This window comes from Drosophila biarmipes, chromosome 3R, assembly GCF_025231255.1.
Source record: "Drosophila biarmipes strain raj3 chromosome 3R, RU_DBia_V1.1, whole genome shotgun sequence".
Taxonomy (NCBI): Eukaryota; Metazoa; Arthropoda; class Insecta; order Diptera; family Drosophilidae; genus Drosophila; species Drosophila biarmipes.
Window position 1 is genome coordinate 13,461,185 of NC_066616.1, and position 13,298 is coordinate 13,474,482.

At 48.6% G+C, this 13,298-nt stretch overlaps 3 protein-coding genes across 4 annotated transcripts; 1 reads left to right on the forward strand and 2 right to left on the reverse strand.

Moving 5' to 3' along the window:
• Positions 1 to 62: 62 nt before the first annotated feature.
• Positions 63 to 7,898, reverse strand: LOC108031591 (clathrin interactor 1). Of its 2 annotated transcripts, none has more exons than XM_017105163.3 (6): positions 7,538 to 7,890; positions 6,321 to 6,522; positions 5,902 to 6,262; positions 5,741 to 5,837; positions 4,920 to 5,677; positions 63 to 1,012 (listed from the first exon to the last, which is right to left on the reverse strand). In XM_017105163.3, exons 1-6 carry the CDS (start codon positions 7,588 to 7,590, stop codon positions 543 to 545), a joined length of 1,941 nt encoding a protein of 646 aa, XP_016960652.1. In that variant the 5' UTR covers positions 7,591 to 7,890; the 3' UTR covers positions 63 to 542. The 2 variants fall into 2 exon arrangements, with proteins under 2 accessions (XP_016960652.1, XP_016960651.1); XM_017105162.3 differs by lacking the exon at positions 63 to 1,012 and adding an exon at positions 1,322 to 4,653 and having other exon boundaries at positions 7,538 to 7,898.
• A 303-nt stretch (positions 7,899 to 8,201) lies between these two features.
• On the forward strand, positions 8,202 to 10,542 carry LOC108031996 (FAST kinase domain-containing protein 4). The gene is made up of 7 exons (XM_050888854.1): positions 8,202 to 8,242; positions 8,418 to 8,615; positions 8,679 to 9,395; positions 9,458 to 9,707; positions 9,768 to 10,042; positions 10,094 to 10,163; positions 10,222 to 10,542. The coding sequence occupies exons 2-7, from the start codon at positions 8,438 to 8,440 to the stop codon at positions 10,430 to 10,432; spliced, it is 1,701 nt and encodes a 566-aa protein (XP_050744811.1). The 5' UTR covers positions 8,202 to 8,242; positions 8,418 to 8,437; the 3' UTR covers positions 10,433 to 10,542.
• Positions 10,416 to 13,191, reverse strand: LOC108031994 (IQ and ubiquitin-like domain-containing protein). The gene is made up of 7 exons (XM_017105788.3): positions 12,626 to 13,191; positions 12,314 to 12,569; positions 12,033 to 12,250; positions 11,326 to 11,969; positions 11,159 to 11,271; positions 10,920 to 11,104; positions 10,416 to 10,869 (listed from the first exon to the last, which is right to left on the reverse strand). Exons 1-7 carry the CDS (start codon positions 13,063 to 13,065, stop codon positions 10,605 to 10,607), a joined length of 2,121 nt encoding a protein of 706 aa, XP_016961277.1. The 5' UTR covers positions 13,066 to 13,191; the 3' UTR covers positions 10,416 to 10,604.
• Between the last annotated feature and the right edge of the window lie 107 nt (positions 13,192 to 13,298).

Consider the following 13,298-nt stretch of genomic DNA (forward strand, 5'->3'; position numbering starts at 1 on the left):
CATTTAGTATAGTACATCAATATTTAACTGGACCTTCTGGTTTCGAAAAACACTTTCCAAAGTATTGGTTTCATTTCTTTTATATTTCGTATTTGTTTTACATTCAATTTATATACAGACACATCGTAACGTTAACTATTGCTAGAATTGTTTGATTTCATTATTTGTAGTATTTTGTTTAACAATTTCAATGATGGATCGCTCAGCCGTCCGTCCGCGCGTTGTGCTAACAAATCCGTTCAGTACAACCATTATTCAACTACTCTGTATTGCATTTGATGACGACATTCAAATTCCGAGTGGACAATCAGGACGGATGTGGAATTCATGGGTGCGATCCGAAAACTGCATCGGGGGAACTTGTTTAACAATAAATTTAGCAACAAATTGCACGCTTCGCAAACTTTGTACAGCAAGGGTTTGGGGAGAACGTAAATAATATATAGAACTGACAAGGTAAGCGATCGTGGAAATGTGAATGTGAGAGTGGAAATTTCGGGAGTAGTTCAAGGCTGGGGTGGGTTAAATTAGTCTAAACAATATCATTGAAACAAGTCGAACGCCGACGAGCCGTTATTGTTATTATTGCTGTGATTCTGCTGCTGCTGCTGGAACGCTCCAAAGTTGGCAAATGCTGATTGGTTTTGTGGAATGCTCTGCTGGGGCGCCGGAGCCCCGAATATATTGGGGCTGCTCATCGGCGACAGTCCGGAGAAGCCGCCGCCCGTCTGCACATTCAGCGGGGCCTTGGCCGGACTGTGGGTCTTCAGGGCGTTCATCGAGGGAGCCGGGGCACTGGGCTTGCCCGACTTGCTCATCAGCAGGTTGTCCAGGTCGATGTTCATCTTGCCGCCCTTCAGGTCGCCCGACCAGGTGGCACCCACGTTGGTGGGCTGGACACTTGAGGCGGCGGTGAGTGCGCCCCCGTTGGTATTATTGTTATTATTGGTCACCGACATGGGCTGGAGCAGATTATTGCCCGTGACGGCGGCGATAGGAGGCAGCATATTGTCTGGAAAAAATAAACAAAAGTAGTAATGTTATTCAGGTTTCCACTTTCGGTTTTGTTTCACAAAAAGCTGTTTTGAATGTGTGGCTTCGATAGAATTGCAAATGCGGCTACTTGGTGATCGGCTAATGAGGTGGTCACTACTCGGAAGCGTTTGCGCTGCAAATCAAGTGCAATTACATAGTCAAAGAATAGGTTGGTATCTGTTTTATGGCTATTGCGCTTATGGCTGCTTATTGGGGTTGGTTTACCTAATGAGTCCGCGGCTGCGGTGGCCGCACAATGCCCGGAATATTGAGAAATGCTTTTCAATTCACCATAATTAAGTACATATATATTTGAGAAATAAAATTGGATCCGATGTGTGTGTGGTTGCAATACAAATATGCAGTAAGAGAAAAACAAATAAACAAAAGAAAGTGGTTTAAATGAAGTTAATCCGTATAGGTATACCTGCAATACAATGGCTTGGATAGCGAGAAGTAAACAATAATTTCTCGAACTACAATCTTATTTCTAGCAAATAAATCTCCCTTCGGAGTCCATAAATATGAATATGCTTTTATAACATTAAGGAAATGTTCAAGGACACAGTGTTCAATGTTGGTGTGTTGGGCTTAGTTAACAATTGTCTTAAATTATTTTAATGGATTTATGAAATATAAAAAGTATAAGAAAATCAAAGGATGGTTCTTATATTCATTAACATTAGTTACTTCAATCTGTAAGCAGTCAAGAATAGTAATATAAATATTTCACAATATTTATTCGATAACGGATAAGGATTATGTATTTAGAATACAGTTTCTATAGTTAAGATATCTTAGGATTCTGTAGTTTTGGATTCATAAAAAATATGGTAAAATGGCTAAGCTAGGCAGCCTGTTCCATGGCGGCTGAGTCGAAGAGCCTGTAACAGGTGTCCAGAATGCTTTGGGCCAGATTCCGGCACTCCTCGGAAGTCTCCCCGCCCACGAGGGGCGATCTTATAAAGTCCTCCAGCCAGCGCTGCAGCTCGTTCAGCGACTCGGCAAAGTGCTGGGCCAGCACATGGCTGGGTGTGGTGACCAGGGCGATACCTATCAGCTGCAGAGTGGCCGCGCGGACGCGAGCCTCGGCATTGAAACGCACAAAGGCGCACAAATCGAAGATCTCGCGGGTCATCGCCGGCAACAGTGGACAGTTCTGGGAGCACATGACCAGCACTGACAGGGTGTGCAGCAGATTCACAAGCAACTGGGTGTCGATGTCGTGAGATATGTTCTCGTACTTGACGAAGAGCATCTGCCGTGTCCTCTGACCTCTAACCAAACTGAAAAAGAAGGTGCCGGCCACCGGGTGAAAGGGGTTTGGTCTTTCCAATCGATCCCCAGACTTTGGCTTGCTGAAATACCGCTTGGTCTTGGCCCGAAGTCGTTCGCGAATGATCCTTTGGGCAGCGGCTAGACGCGCGGCAGGATTCTCCTCCTCCTGCTGCAGCTCAAACTTTCGAGGCAGCTTGGCTGCCGGAGGCACTACATCCAGGATTTCATTCTCATCTTGCTTGTTCTCATCGCCAGAAAGCTCTTTGGCAGCTGCTGCCAGCACCTGGAGGATCAAAATACGCACGCTTGCTGCATAGGTAGTGTTGTCCGTGTGAAACTGGCGGCACAAGTACTCGGCACACGGACCAGGATGAGCGACGCAAATGGCCACACAACACTTAAATTGTGTTCGCTCAAAGTGCTCATAATAGAACTGCATTTCCATAACTAGGAAAAGCTGGAGCAGATCCAAGGCCAACTGAGTATCATGCCTGGCCAGCTGGCCGCGGATGAGCTGTTCCGCTGTGCCCAAGGCCCCTTCAAACACCTGATAGTTCTCCACTTTAGTTCGGAGCAGGTGCAATAAGTCCATTACAAACTTGGGACGCGTCTCAATGGTGCTTGTTGTATCATTAGACATGTCGTACGGCTTCAAATCATCGTCGTCTTCATCCAGTGGCTCATCGTCATCCGAGTCCAACTGCATCTTTACGTTCTCCGTTTTGGCAGCTGGCTTTGCTTTGGTTTCGATCTTCTGCCGATAGTGCTGCTCCTTCTTCTCTGAACTACCCATAAAGTCCTTGAGATGTGATTCTAATTCTTCCAGCTGATCCTTGCCAGGCTTCTCATCCAGCTTGGACTTGCTCGGGCTTTCAAACTGTGCCAAGTCATCAAACTCCTCGAAGATGTGCCATTGCAGTGTATCCATTAATGTCTCGTAATCAAAGCGTAGACGATCTTCCTCCTTTGTATCGGGCAAAGCCATAAAGTTGAAGATTAGCTCCACTGTCTTCATACCCACATGTCGCTGCAGTGAATCCGGCGACTGCAGATGGTTACTAAGGCCATCGTGCAGCTGACGCTTGGTGTCCACATCCATTTCTAGACTCCGGAAAATGCACTTTCCAGCTAGCACAAGCAGTTTGGATATAGCCAAGTGCTCCTGGCTGCTCAGCTTGTGCAAGGAGATGCGCTTAGACCAGATTCCGAGCAACTGGTTAAAAAGCACCTGCAGATGTGCAGGAGCAACGACATTGAGATACGTCGCCAAGGTTTTGAGCTGTTTGTTTTCCACGGGTGTCCTTTGGAGTGGCACCTTCTGGAGCAGGCAGTGCTTCCAGTGAGGAGCTTCCAAGGCAGCCGGGCCAATAAGGATGTAGAGATTCAGTTCAGCTGAAAGTGCCGATTGAGCTGTCTTCAGGCAAGCAGCGGGATCCAACTCCCTCATTATGCTGCGCACCACTTTCCTTCCAATGGGAGCTACCGCGTAGTCCTTAAGCACTCGTAGGAAACCCTCCAAAGTTGGACCATGGAATATTAAGTTTACAAGCTGCGACAAAAGCCATGAGTAGGGTTCCAAATCAAAGTATTCCCCGCCATCTTCGCACTGCAGCACAAAATACAAGGACTTCAGCCACTGGCGCAGAAGGATCTGCTGATAAGAAACGGGCGCGAACATCTCCGGCAGCTTGCGACCTAGTCGATTGGCCACCTGGGCGGGAAGACTGATAATCAGTTGAAAGAACGCCTTCACTTGGGCATCAAACTCCTCCACGCGCCGCTCTGGCATTACTTTGATAGTCCCAGCATACCGCAGCATCAAGGACCCTCTTTGGCGGGCGATGTGCAGCAAGGTGATGGAAATCAGGCTCTCATCCTTCAGCATGTGTTCCAGTAAGGCCGTAATAGTTCCGGGAAACTGATCCAATTTTCCCTGAAGCGTCTCAAATGCAACGCGTACATAATCGAAGCTGTGATCGAGTTTAAAAAGGTTCAGGACGTCTACATCCCGCGAGGGTTCCGGCCAATCCTGATTGAATAGCTCTACCAATTGGCCCAGCAACGCTGCGTACTCTGCATTGACCAACGAACTCCAATCGTAGGGCTGCCGATCGAGACCCACCAACTGCTCTGGGGTGGCAAAGCCGGGCAATGCGTTTGAGTTATGCAGCTCCCTCAGAACGGCTGCCACTTGGGCGACAGCTGATGCGCTTTGGACTTGTTTCAGGTCACGTAGCTGTTTCTGCGCCCTTGCCAAAGCCTGACGCACTGCCTCCGGCGGCGGCAGCGGAGAAGGCGACGACATCGAATCATTACCGGATGCCAACTGCTCTTCGACAGCTGCGAGAGAGAATGAGAAGAGAACGAGTGCATCCGATTGGAATATGTTGCCGTTTATGTGTGAGAGGATGTGATAGTGTATCTTTGTGTGAGGCTGGGGAGCTCGAGGTAGAGATAATGGCTCTAGTCAAGCTCGGGGGTCGCGCCTTCATGCAGCAATTCCTAAATACGTCATAAATTGACTAAAGCCAAGACAATTACTCTAATCCTAATACTAATTCTAAGTTAATACTAAGTTACACTACGAGAACTGAGGTGTAACTCACCCATGGGCATGCTTTGGTGAATGGACAGATCGCCCAGGCCCGCCAGGAGATCTGTGGCCGTTGTGGCCGCTGCCGTCGACGCGGGGGCAGCATTGAACAGGTCGAAGGAATCGTTCGCCGGGGTGGCCGTCTTCAGCAGATTCCCGTCCAGAGCAGAGGTCGACGTTGTCGCGCCTTGGAATGCTGCAAAGTCCGCGAACTCATCGTTGGCAGCCGGAATCAGGCCCGTTGATGGTGGCTCGCAAATCGCCGATCCTGCTGAGGGGGCGCCGAAAGCGGCGGCAAAGTCTCCGAATTCCTGCTGGCTAGCATCGCTGGCCCGCGGATTAAAGTCATCATCATCGTCCACGATCACTGCGGCACTGTTAAGGTTCTTTTCCTGCGCTGGAGGTGGCGAGCAGGTCTTGAACAGATCGTCTAGCAGATCGTTGTTATTGCTTTGCGTATTATTGTTAGCCTTGGAGGTGGACGGTGACGGCGAGCCGCCGCCCATAAGATCCACGCTGGTGGGAGTGTCGCGGTGAGTAGGCGAGTGAATGCCAGCTGCTCCGCCAGGTGCTGGCTTCCCAAAGTTTGCTGCCGCACCCAGATCGATTTTCTTCTGGGATAGTGCCGGCTTGGCTGATACCGTCGAAGTGGGCTGCTTGGAAACTGGGGAACTAACGGCCTTCGAGCGAATGTTCATGTTCAGGCTGGAGGGCTTGACCTCGCTAGCCACCTCCGCAGGACTGGCGCGGTCATTGTAGCGATAATTACGTCTGTGAAACCAATACAACTTTAATTAGCAAGTCTGTGTAAAGGAAGATAAGGCAATGACATACCTTGGACTGGGTGAGTCGCTGTCGGACCCCTCGCGCTCTCCATCATAGTGAGTATCATCATCCTCATACCGATCCTTATCGGCGTTCTTGTCGGAGTCTGCATCGATTAACATTGTTTATTTGTTTTACAACAATATTTAATAGCGGATTAGCTAACTTACACCAATTGTCTCCACGACTAGAGCGGTAGTCACCATCGTTGTAGCCACCGCCGCCTCCTCCAGATCCACCGCTGTATCCACTGTAGCCGCCGCTCCGCATGCCCATGGCGTCACTGCTCATGCCGATGTACTTGTCCTTATTCTTCTTCGCCTTTTTCCGCTCCTCCCGCAATCGATCATCGTCTTGAATAAAGTCTATAAGCTCTCGTACCTTATGCCTAACGTTAATACCCTGATCCTTGCCGCCCTCGTCGGTGAACGTGTAGTTCTCCAGCGAGCGCAAATCGTAGATATGCTCCCGGGAGGAGGTCACTACTCGCTCCGAGCCATTCCGCACCAAGTAGTTCAGCAGCAGGAGGCTCTGTAAAAGGGAAAATGATTTTATTTTTGTATTTATAATTGTCTTTGGTAGGTCATACCTTGTAGGTGCGTCGCCAATTGGTTTTGTTGTCTTGCAACATGCGCTTCCACAGCATGGACATCACCTCCGGGAAGGTTTCGTAGGAGAAGGTGGCGTAGGCCAGCTCCTGCATGAGGGGACCAGTTGGCCCCCAGGGATCATCGTTGGTGGCTTCCCGAACCTTGCCCTCCGTCTCCGTGTAGTTCATCACGACATTGGTGCTGGAAAAAGATTAAAATTATTAGTTTATTATTATTTGAATAAAAAACAACGCCAATAGATTTAATTTCATTTAGATAGGTAGACCCTCCCCCTAAACCATACTACTATAGTAATCTTGTTGTAGTAAAGTTAAGCATGGCTTATTACCTAGGCACATTGATAAATTCAATGGAGGGCCTAAATGATAATCAAACTGATTAATCAGAACTCGTATCTTACAATAAACGGTGTGTGACAATGCGGCTTCATAATGCCCCCAGATAGAGGCAAATAAGTAATACGACTTGGCTGCGACGTTGATAGGCGTTCGAAACGTGATGGAAGAGGGCCAACTGACGCAACTGGGCCAGAAAGTGGTTCCTTATCAGTTCGAGATAAGCCCTAGGAACAGTACCCGTTCTCCCAATGGGGACTGCACTTAACCTAATGATTTGCGAGCCCACTACTGGAACTCCATGGGCTTGGAATTAGTGGAACAAAAGCCACCTTTTCAGGTGCCACCACCCCATAAATGGGGCAGGTGAAAGGGGACGCTGGTAATTAATAATTCGATGGCGCGGCAGAAACACCCGTTTCACTGGAAGGCCTGGAAGTGGGAAGTGTTAGCACAGGTGGAAGCATTTTGTTATATTTGGGCAGTCGAAAGCAAACAAATTGTTTCTTGATAAAGCCCCACGCACACATGCACACACGGATATCCATATCGGAATGCGGTGGTGGTGTTGGTAAAGCTCGTTTGGAATTGCGAACAACCTTGAAAACAGGTAAAAAGTGAACCTAATCCAGCGCCCCGATGCAGTGCATCCGTGAATAGGAAATTCCAATGAACTATTAGGGACTTCAGCAGGATGTAAAACTGCGAAAAGCTATGAGGAGCAGGGGGTGTGGCGGGAAATAAGGGAGCTCGCGAAGTTGGGGCGTGGGAGTCTCTACATTCACTTCGACTCGAGGGAATGTTATACACACAGCTCATTACATATAAATGCATATTTAGGATTACTCCTAATCACTTACACCTTGTCCGCCAATTCGCGCACTTTCCACATGCTGATGAACTTATCCACCATTTTGGAGCTATGCTATTGAATGCTTCGGAATTTTTCACACAATCTCGTCGAAAAGTGGCTGGAAAATCCAACTACAACAAGACGTCGAACTCGTTTTCGCTTGGCGTGCCGTTTTTTGCTTGCTCTATAGCCGCCGATTTGCACTTTTGCATGGAAACTGCGCTCTGTTCTCGCACCCGCGCTATCCGCCGCAAACAAAAATGTAAAAATTTAAACGAAAATTGTAAAACAAAATCACAGCAGAGCAGCTAGTTTTTGGTGAGCTGTCGTGTCCAGTGTTGCAAAAGGTGCTGCCAACTCGCAACTAAATCTGAGGTTGCCACTGTGCTATCACCTTTGAATTCGGCTTGAAGTATGAAAACATTAATAATACAGTAAATAAAAGTATTATCTTTAGTAATTGTATTAAATTTGTTTAATTGCAGTTTCTATAAATATAGTGCTTGGATATGAGAAATAAAAGCAGTAAAAGTAATAGCCAAAAAAGTTCTTTCTATCGGGATTCGGAAACGTCTAACTCTAGTTATAAAAAGCTGAGCTGCAACACTGGAAGCCAAGCAGTGTTGCAAAAGCTTGGCCAGGCGGTCTGTTATTAGTGTTGGCTAAAAACAGCTGAAAGCTGCCGTCATCTGTGGATTCTCAACGTTCAATTAGGAAAGTTTACTTAAATTAAAGCAATTACTAAATGAAACATGTATCATTTCAAAGGGAATACGTCTTACCAATTCATAAACATACTGCTGTAACCCTGGCATGCTAGAAAGAGCCCACTTTCGGCCGCTTAAAATGTAAACAAAAAGGTTATGTAAACTTCTGTGGTCTCTTGCAGCGTGTAGATTGACTGAAAATGTTGGGACTGCAACGATTCGCCGGCAGTTTTGCCGCCCAGTTATACCGCCGTGCCGCCTACAGCAGCAATGCGCGGGCGGCAGGCGTTCCACTGAATCCCACTGCGGGACAAGCCGATGCTGTGGAGTCGGAGGCACGCAAGCCGGCTGCAGAGGCGCAGGCCAGGAAGCCCAGGGGTAAGTAGTTGCTCCTACCGCCAATATGCGTATTAATTGGTTGCTACTCTCCCCCGCTTCCAGGCCAAATGGTAGCCGCCGCCTTCGAGTCTCTGAAAAACGACGGTACCAAAGATGAGGGCAAGAGCCTGGCCTCTAGCAAGATTGATGAGCGCATCATCAATGCCAAAACAGTCAATGGACTGCTGGGCATCACGGAGAACAACAGCGCCTTCTCGAGGAAGCATGCCCTTAGAATAGTCTCCATCCTGGCCGAGTGGAGCACCATGGATCGGGTGAAGATCTCAGAATTCGAGAACGACACCAGATTCCTGCGTATTTGCCGGATGTTGGGCAGGACGGTTCCAAAAAGTAATGGCGCTGCTAACGACAAGACTATTGCTGAGAACAACTCCACCAGCAAGCGGATTTCCGGCTTCCGGACGGATGACCTAAACACCGTCCTGGGTGTAGCTGGTGACGATGAGGCGGCCAAGCTGATAGCCAGTATCAGTCTGCCCCAGATGGTCAAGGTTATGAGCACGCTGGCCCAGCGAAAGAGGCGTAGTACTCCTCTCCTGCGTTCCCTGGCATTCAACATTAGCAGCGCCTCGGAGGCACTGGATTTGAAACAGTCGGCTGATGTGCTGTTCGCCATGTCCACGCTGAATTTCCAGGACTCGGTGCTGGGCGCCAAGGTGTGTGCGGATGTGCAGACGGCGCTGCCTAAGAATGTGGAAAAGTCCGCCGTAGTGGGATCCATCATCACCAGTCTGGGCATTCTGCGCTACCGGGATCTGGGTTAGTTTTCCCACAGACCTTTTAAATCATATTCGTCCTTCATATATCTTATTTTGCCCTAGATATCTTGGAATCGCTGACGCAGTGGCTCTTAAAAAACAGTGAAATCTGCAGACCGCAAGATCTCAGCGCCTATTTCCTCACCTCGGCGCTGCTGAACTTCAAGAGCGCCCAGCTAGAGGAAGTGAGCATCAAGCTGGTGAAATCCATTGTCCGCGAGGATTTTACAAAGCAATCCGAGTGGCTGAGCTTTGTGTGGTCACTCACAATGCTGGGTCTAGTGGAACACAGTCACTTGGCATCCGTCTTAAGGTTTGTTGTTAGCTTTATTTTTTGAACACACTTTGATCCTCTATTTAAATGTACATGCAGTGCGGACTTCCTAGAGGCATTGCAAAAGGACAAAGCTGGGGTCACAGCAACGTCCAAAATGAGGCTACTCAACCTGAACAGCTACGCCCAGCTATTAGCCACAGATTACAAGGGTCCACTGTTGGCTGCCGACAGTCCTGCCTACCAGGTGCCCATGGCGCATCCTAAAACAAAACAAGTGCTTGTTAATGGCATGCTGGATGCCCTCAAGAGCTTGCTGCCGGCCAGCAATCATTTGCAGAGCGCGGTGGACAGTAAAATGGGCTTCCTCATAGGTAGGGAAGCCGTCCTAAAAATCGGAAATTCCTAATTGGTTTTTGTTTCAGACGCTTTGGTCCACTTTGATGCTAGCAAAAACCCCCTGCCTTTGGACAAGGAAAACCCCAACGCGATTAGGTAAATAAATCAAAATAGTTTTTACTTTCTTTTTCTAATTCATAAATCCTTATTTTAGGGCTGCGCTGATGGTTATTGATTTCCATGACATTTGCCACGGCACGCATCGCAGCGGAAGCGGCGTCACGAATCTGACATTTGACCTGCTGGAAAAGAGTGGTTACCATGTTATCCCCGTGCCCTACAACGAGTTCAGCACCAGTGACAAACTACTGAAGCGCGTTCAGTATTTGGAGTCGAAGTTCAAGGCGATTGCAAGTAGCAAATAATTGCAGTTGTAGCTTATTTAATTTTCCTTGTCATGATTGATCAATATTTGAATTGTTTAAATTTTGTAAATGTTAAATTAGGCGCTGAATTACAAGCTAAACCCAAATAATGTAGTCTGTTATATTGCCGTGAGTCTTGTAGCATAATTTAGGCTGTAAGTTTAAGTGTATTTTAGAGAGCATCTAGTTTACTGGAACGTTGCTTGTTCATGCCCACTTTCCACCACTGACCCGTCTCCTGGAACTCGGTGGCCACTGCAGCCAGGGTGTGGAACAGGCTGCGTGCCAGCATGTGAAGATTGCCGATGTGCAAAACGAATTTGGGGTCGTAGACCTTCTCGATGTCGTCGATCTTGTAGTGATCTCGCGTCTCCCGCTCCGTCAGGCAAATGCAGTTCCAAGGTGCCCAGTCATCGCTCTTGTTCCAACGCGGCAATCTGAAGTACAAGTATTTTTAGTTTAAATTATAAGTTAGTATGTAGATTACCTTAGTTCACTCAAATTCTCCGTCTTGCTGAGAGCCGAGTGCCCATGCCAAATCTTGTCTATGATATGACGCACATCATCTGGCTGCATTACGAAGGCGAAGGATGTGGAGCACTTGCGCTTGCGCTCATCCCGATGGATGCACCGCAGGATGGACTGGTACACCGTGTTCTCTGTAGCCGTAAGCTATGTAATATTTATAGAAATCAGCTTAAACAGTTTAATACTGATAGTACTTACCTTTAGATAGTAGCAGTGCTTGCAGGTATCCACATGGCTCTGGCGGGTCCTAATGGCAAACTCGGCATAGGTCTTGACCTTCTTGCATACGATGCACATGCGCGATGGAGTTTCTGGAGTTTCACACTTCAGACTTAATTGTATAGATTTCTCTAATCAATACTCACTTTGCTTGGGTTCGCCCTTTTGGAACTTAATCAGTTCGAAGAACAGATGAGTCTGGCGCTTTCGCAAAATTTCCACATCGAAGGATTTAGCATAGAGCAGCAGATTCTTTTCGCGTTCGAAGAGATCGAAGAGCTCGGGAAAGTTTGGAAAGCAAGTCTCCTCCAAGAGCACTACCATGACTTGACGTATGAAGTCCAACCTCTCCTCCTTGGTGCGCGGCTTTCGAAGATCCTTGTAAATCTCGGTGAGGAAGCGCACCCGCTGTGTGCTCAACAGGTCCATGTGGATCTTGGAGTCCTTGTAACCGATCCACTCGATCGGCTTGCCCATCTCTTTCAACAGCTGATCATTGCGGAATTCCTCCATGGCCTTGTAGACGAGGTTGCGCTGCCGCTCCACGCCGTTCAGAAGTTGGATCTCCTTGTCCAGCAGGATGTTCACCTCAGCAATGCGAGCAGGGCCCTCATAGTTGGCCGTGATCCTCTTGAGCTCCGCCTTCTTCCACCGGCCCACCTCTGCATAGAGCAGGTCAAAGTCGTCCTTGTTGCGGGGGAACTGCTTAACTATGCGATGCCGCTCCACTCGCTGCTCCACGCACTTCTCATATCGCTCATCCTCCTGCTCGCGGTTCTGGACCAAACGACTGGAAGGGATTATCGGAAAGAATACATCATGTAAACCCCTCATGGATAAGACCACCACCCACCGATATTCCTTGGCTCGCATGTGGATATATTTCCACAAAATCCAGCGCCTCCAGTTTCGCTGTATGAGCAAGATCTTCTCGAGCTTGCGCTCAGCCCGCTCCCTCTGGGCAAAGGTCTGGTACTTGCCAGGAACTATGGTGAAGTCATGGGCTGCGGAAACATACAAAATGTTGATGCCATCCAGATGGCATTGCACCGACTGCTCGTGGGCTGTGTTCTGGAGAGGATTAAGGGGTAATCGATTGCACATATCCTTAAACTAATGTCTGTTAAGACCCACCAGAATCTTTTCCTTGTGCTCCCAGGTTTGCGTGTCCCGCGACTTGTACTTCCGGTACTTCATCTTGTCGAAGTACGGTCCAGTTTGGGTGAAGGCATCCAGGTACTCCTTGCCAGTGTTCTTGTCCCGGTAGCCACACAGGAAGGGCTTGACTATGGCCGCATTTTCGATCTCCACCACCACAGTTTTGGAGTGCCCATCCTGGGTGTCCTCGCCGGAGATGTGGACGGTGATAAAGTCCGCCAGGCGGTGTTTGCTGGTACGAAGGGAAGGTAGTAATGGGTTGGAAAAGGGGCAATTTCGTATACCCACTCGTAGTAGACATCCAGATCCAACTTTGAGGTCAGATCCTCTGTACCCTCTTTAAGAAGTTGCAGCTGGAACTCGTGGATGCCGAACTCATCCAGGGCGGTGGAGTTCAGGGGCACAGAGTCGCAGAGGATGCGACCATCCTGCTGCAGAACCAGCCAACCCGGTTCCACCTCGAATTTTCGAGCAACGTCCTGCTTCACCTCGCCCAGAGTCATGCAGTTGGGATAGACCTGGGCCAGGATGTCGGATTCCGAGAGCCGGAACTTAACGGTCACATTCTCCAGCTCCACGCAGCATTCTTCCGAGTGTTGCGGCTCCGATTCGGTGCTCCGGGAATCCAAAGGAGGCGGACATCCCGGTGGCAACCTGGGCCGTTCGCTTGGTTCCACATGTAGCTGCACATTGCACACGTACTCCGGGCCACGCTCCTCCACGCTCATCTTGCCACACAAAATATACTTATCGATGGGAGGAGAATAATAGTTTGTAGCTGAGGTATTTCCAAATTAGGCCTGAAAGCTGCCTGCTGAGATGGAGTACAAAAGAGGAAGGCCCTGGGTGGGAGCCACGAATTTGTTCAATAACATTTAGCCGCTGCTAGGCGCCCTGTTGTGGCAACGGGTTGAGGGCCAAAAACCCGTTTAGCCCTAATTTCGTGGGGTTCGAGTACAGT

What these genes read in the sequence shown, in the direction of transcription:
- LOC108031591 (XM_017105162.3), bottom strand. Translation starts at nt 7,590, where the DNA reads ATGGTGGATAAGTTCATCAGCATGTGGAAAGTGCGCGAATTGGCGGAC. An exon ending in TAGTCGTGGAGACAATTGGT is followed by an intron (nt 5,838 to 5,901) that starts GTAAGTTAGCTA and finishes TAATCGATGCAG; the next exon opens with ACTCCGACAAGAACGCCGAT. An exon ending in AGCGACTCACCCAGTCCAAG is followed by an intron (nt 5,678 to 5,740) that starts GTATGTCATTGC and finishes TTGGTTTCACAG; the next exon opens with ACGTAATTATCGCTACAATG.
- LOC108031996 (XM_050888854.1), top strand. Translation starts at nt 8,438, where the DNA reads ATGTTGGGACTGCAACGATTCGCCGGCAGTTTTGCCGCCCAGTTATAC. An exon ending in GCAGGCCAGGAAGCCCAGGG is followed by an intron (nt 8,616 to 8,678) that starts GTAAGTAGTTGC and finishes CCCCGCTTCCAG; the next exon opens with GCCAAATGGTAGCCGCCGCC. An exon ending in GAAAACCCCAACGCGATTAG is followed by an intron (nt 10,164 to 10,221) that starts GTAAATAAATCA and finishes TCCTTATTTTAG; the next exon opens with GGCTGCGCTGATGGTTATTG.
- LOC108031994 (XM_017105788.3), bottom strand. Translation starts at nt 13,065, where the DNA reads ATGAGCGTGGAGGAGCGTGGCCCGGAGTACGTGTGCAATGTGCAGCTA. An exon ending in AGCACTGCTACTATCTAAAG is followed by an intron (nt 11,105 to 11,158) that starts GTAAGTACTATC and finishes AATATTACATAG; the next exon opens with CTTACGGCTACAGAGAACAC. An exon ending in GAGAATTTGAGTGAACTAAG is followed by an intron (nt 10,870 to 10,919) that starts GTAATCTACATA and finishes CTTGTACTTCAG; the next exon opens with ATTGCCGCGTTGGAACAAGA.